Source organism: Nansenia antarctica, assembly GCF_963989245.1.
Source record: "Nansenia antarctica genome assembly, chromosome: 5".
Lineage (NCBI taxonomy): Eukaryota > Metazoa > Chordata > Actinopteri > Argentiniformes > Microstomatidae > Nansenia > Nansenia antarctica.
Genome location: NC_137690.1, coordinates 65,713,595 through 65,724,250, shown reverse-complemented (window position 1 = coordinate 65,724,250; position 10,656 = coordinate 65,713,595). Strand labels below are relative to the sequence as shown.

The window sequence follows — 10,656 nt, the reverse complement described above, 5'->3', positions numbered from 1 at the left end:
CTACTTGCTAAGCAGTGTTTTGAGGGAGCGGGTGAGTGTGTTGGCTATGGCTGACATGGTGCTGGAGTGGCTGACCAGGGCTTTGACGCTGTGGTCCCCGGGGGCCCCTCCGGACGCCGCCTCGGCCGCACGCAGCAGACTGATGTAGTTCATGACCACCTCGTCCACCTTGGCCACCACCTCTCTCTGCTGCTGCGAGGCCGACGCCCCCAGGCCCCTCACCAGGCACATGCAGGCCTCACACAGGCAGCAGAGCACCTGGAAGCTGCAGGTGATGGCCATTAACATCTCCTCGGGGCTGCCGTGGGCCTGGGCCATCCTACGGCAAGCCCGCCCCAGCTCCTTGGATTCGATGGCGAGCAGATGCTTGTACTGGGACAGGTCGTGGACGTGTGGCATCTGGGCACCCCGGTCCCCTCGACCCACGCTGGAGCGCACCAGGGCGATGAGCTCGCTGGCGTCTCTGCGTACGTCCGCGAAGCCGGCAGGAATGACGTACATGCGGTCCTTGAGAGCGTTGATGCGTGCCAGCCTGTCGCTGAAGCTCATGTTGGTCAAGACCTCTCCGTAGAGCTGGTCGCCAGCAGCATCCAGGGCAGAACCAAAGAGGGATGCTGCCGCTTCATCTGGTCCCCCACGGCAACGCCTGGGCGTCCCCGCCTCCGCCTCGTCCTCCTCAGCCTGGCTCTTCCTTTTGAAGAAGCAGTAGCTGAAGGGGCCGTTGCACCTCCAGGGGTTGGTGTCCAGCTTCTGTGACCCCTTCATATGTTTCGCCTCCTTCTGCAGAGGGAACATCACGGAAGCTCTCCTGCTCTCTCTGCCACCGGCGGCTGGCCAGCACGTGGCCTGGGACGCCACTGAGCCCTGGGAGTAGCTCTTAGACAGCCTCTTCCTAGTAGGTCTTCTCTGGAGTTTGGCTTCAGTTTGCTGGACTGACACTTGCTGCTGGCACCTGGTCCTCGTTTTGTCAAACAGCGCCTCCACACTGCCCGCTGTCACATTACTGAAGCTCCGCCTGAGCTCCCTGCCCCTCTGAAGGCTGTTAGTGCGGGACTCGCCCTGGTGGAATGTGGGAGTGACTGCCTGGATGTGGTTCTGTCTGTACTGGATCATGCACTCCTGCTGCTTTGGCACAGTGAAATTGGTGGTGCTCATGTTGGCTTGCAGTGGCAGAGGTGGGGGTGGTGGAGGTGGTGGAGGTGGTGGTGGTGGCGGAGGAGGGGGTGGGGGTGTGGCGCAGGCTCTGGCCTGCCTAGTAAAAGCTGAATGACGGTCTCCTGCTCCCAGTGATGTCCCGAGTTGTTCTGTGTGAGCTACACTAGGGGCAGTAGAGAAACAGAGAGAATCGTTAAGAGCCTGACGGACAGCATGCTTCGTCCTGCAGTCAGACTTAAGCCAGTCCTCTGAGCCGCCAGCCTGGGACACCACACTCCGCGCTCTGGAGAGGGACCTGCCAATGCCCCCCTCGTGGGCGCTGTCCCTCTCACAAAGGGACAGAAACCCCTCAGGGTTGACGCCCATCTCTAACTCACACTCAAGGCCCGACAAGGAGCTCCTTCTCTCAGTGCCCCTCTGCCTGACTTCAACACTGTTGCTGGGTCTCTGAGCATGCAAGTCAGGACTCCTCTTCAGCTTAGCGGGTAGGGTGGCGGAGAGGTATGGTCTGGGGCTTTTGCTGGCCCGTAGTAGGGAGGCTGTGTTGGGGTTCACTAGATTAGGGCTCAGGAAGGGTGAGGACGAGGGTGGCATGCAGGTACATCTGCCAATGGTGTTCCCCTTATTTCTAACCATTTCTATCAGTTGTGGTTTACTGTGTGGTTTAATATACCTCCTAGTGTCCTTTTTGACTCCCTCTCCCATGCCTGCACTGTGCAACCTGCCCCCCTTGTGCATCTGGCTCACTGTCAGATAGTTAATCAGCTGCCTATAGGCCTCGCTTCCCTCCCTTGGATTACCTCCCCTTAAACAGCTTGGCTTGGCATGCAGATCATTGAGAATGTTACTCCTTCTAGCTGTACCTGTGGTTTCTTTCATCTTGGGTGTCCGGAGGGAGCCCTCTCTGCCGGGTTCTGACCCTGGAGGGTGTATGTTGGGAAGCATCTTCCGTACGAGGGCAGGGTCAGCGTGAGGGTGGAGGTCCTTGGCCACCTGTGGGTTCTGGCCCGGGGGGGTGCTGTGGAGGGCCGTGTCCTCGTAGCTGAGAACCCTGAGGAGGGACGAAGATGATTCGGAGAGAGGGTGTTGTTTCCCCTCCGGGGCATAGAGTGGTGAGTCTGTAGGAGTGGCACAGGCACTGCTCCCTGTGCTGCAGCCCGCGTCCAAGGAGGAGCACTGAGAGCCCTGGAGGGAGCCATGGGCCTCGATCTGGAGGGACGAGATCCGTTTAGCCAGGTGGTACTCACACAGTCTGGCCATGGCCTGTCTCATCGGTGGCTGTTCCCCTTGGAGGTCTGCCTGCCCAGGGTCCCGATGCTTTTTAGTCGGAGAGGGGAAGGGAGCGGCTGACAGGTTTTCTTCCTCTTCTCCAGTTGCAGTTACAGCCCTGCTGTCTTCTGTAGCCTCACGTGGCTCCTCTAGCTCTGTCCGGTCAGTGTGAGTGTGGGGAGGGCGTGGTAGGCTGCGATGAACCCGCGGTAGACTGTTCACGGCCAGATTCTCTACCACCGCATCTTCAGGTAAAGGAGGAGGCGGCCTTCTCTGCAGCCTTTCGCAGAACGACGTTCGCTCGAGGTCGAGATAGCTACCCCGATGCCCGTCTCTGGTGCTGAACGTGCTGAACTTTGAGTGAGCTGACTTTCTGGGCCGTTTCCCTCCACCAGCTGCGGAATTGGGCCTCTTGCCGGTGGAGTAGTTAGTGAGAGACTTATCCTCTGTACCCTCTGACTCCATCTGCATACCATCTGGGCGGAGGCTCTGCTTTGAAAGCCCAGCAGAGGACTGGGGCCCAGCATCTCGATGGCGAGAGGGGCTGTGTGGTTTCTTCTGGGTGGTGCCTCCAACGCTTGGTGAGACCGGGAACTCTGTTTTCTCCTCCAGCAGGGGTTGGTAGCCCTCTGTGGTGGCAACTAGCAGACGCATGGAATGTTCATGGAGTTTGTGGGCTGCGGCCTGCTCTGAGGTCTCTGTCATTTCTGAGGAGTTTGTCTCGTTGCCTGAGTCGGAGGAAGACTCCGGGCTGAGGACTCGAGATATTAATACACCTATGTGAGCCAGAAAAGAAGAAAAAAATATTTATGGCTAATTTCAACCTGACTTGTGGAAGGAATAAGAGTTTTGGACATTATAAAGCACTAAAAATAATGGTCACACAATTACTGAAATAACAACATTGTATAAATGTCGTTACAAAGTAGACTAGCAGCTGCATAATAATTAAATAATAATTCGGACCACAAATTTGGACTGGTCGAAAAGCACAGCTGTGAAAAGTAGACACAGAACACTAAAGTTGGTGAGAGTATATTTTGTATAGAAGTGTAAACTATGAGATGAGGTCCAATGTATTGGGCTAATGCTTCTAGTAATGATGTACCTGGGTTGCTGTTGGGCGGTGGGCGAGGAGGCCTCTCCTCAGACACAGCCAGGGCCTCTAGTGCCTGCAGGGTGTTGACCACAGCAGCGTCCAGCCTCCTCTCCCCACTTCCCTCCCCGTGGGTGGGGACTGCGTCAATCAGGGACACAGGGATATCATCATTGTCAGGTGTACTCAGAGGGCGACCCTCGGGGCACTCCTCATCAGAGCTGTCCCTGAACCCTGGGGGCGGGGCAGCGATGGCCAGGTTCAAGGAGTCAAGGAGGGTGTCGTTGTCCTCTTCGTCGTCGTCACCCTCTGGGGGAGGAAGTGAGGTCAGGTCGATGATGTCGTCACTGGAGCCGGAGAGGGTGAGGAACGTGGCCTTGCTGGCTGCTGTGGCCCCTCCGCTCTGCTCTCCTCCTGTCGTGGTGAAGTCTTCCTCGCAGCTGGCGTCGTCCTCGTCCTCGGCATCGTCTGTTGTATCAGCATAACACAGGTCCCTCAGCAGTGGCTCTTCCACGCTCTCCTCACCCATGTTGCTGTACACCACATGGGGCCTGCCGCTATACTGGAACGGCTCGCCGTCCTGGGCCCTAAAGTCTGCGTTGTTGTTGTTGTGCGAGTAGGCAGGGCTGTGGTTGGGAATCTCTGGACTCTCGTCCAACAGACGCTCGTAGCCTAAGTTCTGGGGGTTGTTCACAGTGTTCAAAGGGGGGTCTCCGAATATGAAGGATACCTTGGCACTCCTGGGTGAGTCCTGGGGCATGTGTCTGGTGGCAGGAGGGAGAGGTGGGGGCTGCGGGCTTTTCCTCCCGTCTGGCGGCCTCTCGCTCTGCTGATGGCTATGGTGGGCTTCTGGGATGTACGGAGACAAGTTGTTTTCTCTGCCTCCGTTGTCTGAGTACACAGAGTCTCTGGGGTAGGGAACAACCATGCCTGCTGATGCGTTGGGATCCTCACAGATGCCCAGTGAAGTGCTGTAGGGCCACTCCAGAAGCCTGTCCTGGCCTGCAGTAGAAAAGAGAACATCAATAGACATGAATCTACGTCCTTGTTCATGTCAAAGACAAGTTATACTGTAGATGTCTTATACTGTAGATGTCAGTTTTACAAACTGAAAAGTGCATATACAGCATATTTGTGCAAAACTGACTCTGCAAAGTTGACTCACCGATTTCCTCTACCCCGATGTTGTTGCAGTGGGCCATGTTGAAGATGGAGCGTCTAGAGTCCACTAGGAGGCGGTAGTACCCAGCAGTCAGACACGCCAAGTTCATGGCATCACTCGACTCCATTATCAATGTGATCGGCTTTATAGAGACAAAAAAAAAGATGAGGTCATGATATCTGTGTCTGTGCACAGATACAGCATCTGGGCATTGTTCTTTATTTAATCTATGGCTCTAGCTTCTAAGTTCAGCAGCAGCAGCACCTCATCAAAATCCACTTGCTGCTTAACCCTGACAAAACCAGGCCCTTAAGTCTCACCCTGACATCCAGGACGTGCAGCTCGACGCGGACGTTGGTCTCGTCCTCGGTGAGGATCTCGATGCGGTTGACGTGGCTGAAGTCAGCCAGCAGGGCCACCAGGTTGGTCTTGGTGTTGATCACATGACTGATGCCATACCTGGGCCCCACCAGCAGGGTCACGTCTGTCTGCTTCTCCCCCTGCTGTGTGTGTGTGTGCGTGCGTGTGTGTGTGTGTGTGTGTGTGTGTGTGTGTGTGTGTGTGCGTGTGTGTGTGTGTGTGTGTGTGTGTGCGTGCGTGTGTGTGTGTGTGTGTGTGTGTGTGTGTGTGTGTGTGCGTGCGTGCGTGCGTGTGTGTGTGTGTGTGTGTGTGTGTGTGTGTGTGTGTTTGTGCGTGTGTGTGTGTGTGTGCGTGTGTGTGTGTGTGTGAGAGAGAGAGCAAATGTGTAAGATCGTCTATATCATGATAGATGTATTTACATTCATATCTAAACAATGATAAAATGCATCAAAGCTAGGATTCAAAGGTTAACCTCTTTAGGCAAGAGCACCTACCAAAAGTATTGATTGGAAGACCCTTCCTCCATATAATCTCAGATCACTGAGATACTTCAAGTAGTGCACCTTCGCCTGCAGAGCGGTCAACTGGACATAACAAGACCAGATCACAATGTCAACACAAATCCACTTATTTTGATGGTCAAGTTATTATTTTAGATGAACGCAATGAAAAACCTTTTTTCCTGGAGGCACTATATTCTGGTTGGTTTTGAGGATGTGTGTCAGTGCTTTCTTAATGTTTTTCTCCTTCATGCTGGACATCACTGCTGGGGGGAGGAATAGTGCCAGACCCCACTCCTTCCTGTAAATCAAAAAAATTACAAGTATTCATGATGTTATACAAATATACAAATGTTCCCCTTTACAATATATCCTTACTTACTATGTACTACTGTACAGTCCAGTAAATATCTAAATATGTGTTACTGTAGTTTACATATACTGTATAGCATACGCTATAGACACAATAGTCCAACATATCAGATCATTGCTAACTCAATGTGTCAATGCGTTTGTGCTAACTACGTATCTGTGACTATTGAAATAAACCATGAATAAATAAATACCTTCTCACTATCCTCAGGATTAATAAGTCCTTGAGAATGAAAGTCATGTAAAGTCAAGGTCTAAGCAGTCTTTGATTTCTGTCTCTGTGAAATGACTTTGGCCTGGATGATAATTATACATATGCATATCTAACGTCCTTTACAGTATGTGTATACTGTGTCAATGGCCCTGGTGTGCCTTTAGCAGTGTTGGCTAACAGAGGCACACTCACTGGATGTACTTCAGCGAGACCTTCTGTGTCTGTCGGGTTGTCATGGTGAGGATATACATCTGCAGAGCGGCCAGGCGGAGCGCTGCGTCGTACTTCAGCTCCGAGCCGAAGCGCTCCAGAACTACATCGTTACAGCTCTACGGGAGACAAGAATAGAAAGTTAGAGCAGTGCACACACAGCAATAAAGTGGAAACAGGTAGAGGAAGGCCAAGCTGGAGTTTTGAGCCTTAGACTTGATGACGTTGGATTTTATCATATGGGGACAATTTTAGCATCCCCACAGCGTCAGTGACTCGGTAAAAATGTCATTGCATGTGTGCGTGCCCCCTCGCCCACAGTATTTTACTCAATATGCGCAAAACTAAATGTTGAAATAGCAGTAAATTAAGTTCATTGATAACAAGGGTAGGCGCAATAAGCCACGGCTTCAGCCTACACCTTTTTGGTCCTGATGTTATAAATTGTGACTATGTACATTTTCCTATATCTGTATTGTGAATTGTATAGGGGACCAAAATAGACATTCTCAATCACATAAGGGATGGAAAGGGGGGATGGCAGTTTTAGAAGGGGGATGATTTTGAATGTTTTTTATTTCAGGGGGGATGCCATCCCCCCTCATCCCCCCTCAACTTGAGTGCGGATAATAGCACAGGATGATATAATTATGATGGTGATTTATTGAAGTTTTATATTGATTGATTTATTGACAACCCCCTCTTTGATGTGCTCACCTGTACAAAAAGGTATTCAAAAGCCACTGCGTCCCTCCTGAGCAGATCCACCGGGTCCTTTGGGACGAAGCTGATTCTGAAAAAGCATTTCATCTTGTCAGAGCCTGGTCTCTGTGTCACCTGAGACAATGAAAAAAAGAGGAGAAATAATACGACAAAGAGCAGGAGAGAAGGAGAGGAAATATGTCAAAAAGAAGAAACATTGCGACCTATTAACTGCATTGTGACATAAGGACATGTCAAAAGGGAAGAAAAAAAAAACGGTCTAAAGACCTTATGTATGATGTCACAAAATGGTAATTGGGGTCAATTCCATTCCTACGGAGAGCTTGGCAAGGTCAGTACAAAGGACACAGTAGTCATTTAAGACAGGGAGAGTTAGATCTATTTGACAGGTTCTTGGCCTCTTGTCTAGGCACATGAATTAATGAAGACATGCAAAGATTGTACACCGGTTAGTTGTCGGAGAGCCACCTTGCCGTCAGTGCTCAGAAGGTAAGGCATTGGGCATTGAAAAACACATTTTGACACAATTACACAACGCATTTTGTCCTTATGAAAAGATACAATTTCATTATTGCCTCCGTAAGCGGCATGGAGTCGGGGGACATGGCTGTGCAGGGGGAATATTAAAAGTGTCCTCCTGTGATCTCGCACCTTCATTAAATGTTGAAAGCCGTCTCCCCTGCTGTGCTGGACCTGATAAATGACACTGTGTTCTGACATTGCTTCCTGAATACAGAGCAGGAGCCTGTCTGTCACAGCTAAGCTTTCACTGATTATTGTAGTGCTAGTCCAGAAGTCTTCTAATCTACTGGAGGCCAAGCTGGGAGGGAGGGAGTGGTATAGGATCACTGACTGAATCAGCAACAGATATCCTTCTGTATGGGGATTGATAGCCTGGACCTGCATGTTCAGTACAATGTTGTCTGTTATGGCCTATGTCCTGATAAAGGCTGGGGTCAATGTTTTTCTTCTAAGCTGGCTTGGGGTACCAAATTAATATACATTCCACATGTCTGATCCTCTTTCTCCAGCCCCTTTCGAACCATAGGGTTGTGTCATCATTATTGCAGACCACAAAATCTTGTTAGACGAACAGCCAATGTAAATATCACCATACACAGTCTCTCTAATGAACTAATGTCGTTGCTACCTGGTCTGTCATCATACTGCCTGTTAGCAGACTGTTAGCATACCTGCTTTGCAGCACAACCTATCCTTACCTGAGTTAGCATCTCCTGCTCATGCAAGAGTACCAGCTTGCTGCCAGAGTCTTCCGTCCTCTGCTCCAGCATCAGAGAAAAGTGTTCGATGCACTTGATGGACAGTTTCTCTTGCAGGGTCATAATAACGTCCTGTCAGACAGTAATCACACAATGAGGCAACATTACAATACTACTTTGACCTACATGCATGTAGCCTCAGAATAAACACATCATCTTTTGTGTTATTGCCCTTATAACGCGTCATTCGAGTTTCACGTTTGAGCCACCACACTATACACTCATTCTGTCCAAACATCCTTCAATGTAATTATGAATGCTGCAGACACTCTAATTTCCTCCACACTGTCAACTAGACCTTGATGGATGTGCTGTTGTCGAAGCGGAACGACTTGGTCTGCCCGTTCTCCATGTACACCTTCAGAACGTTTGGCATGAAGAGGAGAGAGTTGTCTTTCACAGTGTTCTAAGGGAAAAGACACAAAGGCAGAGTGAAGGACGTGCCACACATTCAGATTGTTACTGTTGCGTCATTGACCACGTACTGTTTACTGAATATGCTAATAAGCAGGTGTGTACCCGACCCCATGGCATTGTGTACGCCCTAAAGGTTGGATGTTTGCTCCCCAGCCGGCTATACCAAAGACTCTAAAAATGGGACCAGATGCTCCTCTGTTTGGCCCTCGGTATTAAGGAGTTGGATTAGGGGTGAGACCCTGTGACAGACACTACAGAAACAAGATATAGGCTCCTGCCCTATGCGCCATTCTGGCTTGTGTGTTCCGGCACAGAAGGCTACTTTCTTACTTATACTAAATATTCAGTACACATACTACACACCCTATAGATTTAGGGTTAGAGATAACTCATTCATAATTCACAATGAATAGGCTATATAGCATTCTTCAATCAAATTGACACACGTTTGTTTCTTAGCGTCACAACTCTCGTAGACCAGTAGATAAGCTCAAACTGTTTTCAAGTCTAACCCTTTTGAAAGTGAGCATTTTTGGCACACAATCTTTTACACAGAACAAAACCAGATATACAGTACTGCCAGTTTAGCCTGGCCTTTTTGGAGCATGTAGCGCCACATAGAGGTTAAAGAAACTTGAAATGCTTATAGTTTAAAAATGATAAAAGCTATCAAGCTGCATCCATGCAAATTAAGTAAGGTTGGCTTCAACAAAACCTGATATAGTACCACTTTAGTCAAGCCTCATGGGAGTGAGTAGCGCTACCTATAGGTCCAATCCGATAGCCTTTGAAGGGCCATTGACATACAATTATTTGTTGCTACTGCACTTAAACCATATAAGCTTAAAACATCAAAGTACTTGAATACATTCTGGATAGCCTCACTTAATTAATTTGAAAGCAGCCTTTACTCGGGACGTGAACCTTTTACTCTATAACCATAACCAAGTTGTATGATTAATGGGTTTCATATGGTTTTCAAAAAAAAAAAATCTGAGTGGGGCAGTCCCACTCATATTTTTATTTTTAATTACAGATATAGTATAGATTATGACAGGAAGGATGGGTGAGAGAGAGAGAAGGGATGACATGCAGGATATGTCCACGGCTGGAATCGAACCGGGAGCCCTGCGGTACATGGTCAACGCGTAATCCACTACGCCACCTAAGCGCCCCTTCCTATGGTTTCTATGGTGAACTTACATTTTGAACTACTGTTCTGTTGTCTGTTTAGCTAGACAATCCACACCAATGTTAAAATGCTGACCTTACTTAATTTGCTCTTGATAACATTTATATATTTTTAAGTTATTGTATAAGCAATTAAAGTTAGTCATTACACTTTAGTTGCTGCAAAAGGCTCCAAAAGGGAGCATGAAAAGTTGTGCACAATAGTACAAGTGTGAACAATTTCATGCTCACATTTAAACGTGAACAATAAGGTATTTTTTAGGAAGCTTATCCACTGGACTATCGCAACAATGGTGTGTCAGATAACTCATCAACAACGGTGTGACAGGTAACTCATCTACAATAGTGTGACAGATAACCCATCAACAATAGTGTGACAGGTAACTCATCAACAACGGTGTGACAGATAACTCATCAACAACGGTGTGACAGGTAACTCACCGGAACTTGGCCATTAATGATGACCTCCTCTGCAAAGCGCACTTTAACTGGATTGGACTTCAGCTTGGCTTTTTTGGCTGCACTGATGAACGCTGATTTGGGAGACTAAGAGGGGAAATGTTGAGGCAGTTTAGTGGCCTGGTGGACAAAATTAGAATTGAAACTAAGCCAAGGCCTGAAAGTTTGCACAGCAGACCTGAAGAAATAGATACTTACAGGATACGGCTGGACAACAGTCAACACAATGGACTCCTTACAGTTCCTTG

General features: G+C 49.0%; 1 protein-coding gene across 1 annotated transcript in view; it reads right to left on the bottom strand.

Annotated features, from left to right (window-relative positions):
- LOC308158246 (FERM and PDZ domain-containing protein 4-like) overlaps window positions 1-10,656 on the bottom strand; it is a gene marked incomplete at both ends in the record, with an annotated part of 35,733 nt that continues 25,077 nt past the window's right edge. Inside the window, 12 exons of the mRNA XM_080531841.1 lie at window positions 1-3,200; window positions 3,533-4,522; window positions 4,686-4,824; window positions 5,003-5,185; window positions 5,537-5,626; window positions 5,717-5,843; window positions 6,321-6,457; window positions 7,056-7,175; window positions 8,282-8,413; window positions 8,640-8,747; window positions 10,391-10,495; window positions 10,607-10,652. Of these exons, the coding sequence (XP_080387967.1) occupies window positions 1-3,200; window positions 3,533-4,522; window positions 4,686-4,824; window positions 5,003-5,185; window positions 5,537-5,626; window positions 5,717-5,843; window positions 6,321-6,457; window positions 7,056-7,175; window positions 8,282-8,413; window positions 8,640-8,747; window positions 10,391-10,495; window positions 10,607-10,652 (5,377 nt within the window). The remainder of the gene's footprint in view (window positions 3,201-3,532; window positions 4,523-4,685; window positions 4,825-5,002; window positions 5,186-5,536; window positions 5,627-5,716; window positions 5,844-6,320; window positions 6,458-7,055; window positions 7,176-8,281; window positions 8,414-8,639; window positions 8,748-10,390; window positions 10,496-10,606; window positions 10,653-10,656) is intronic.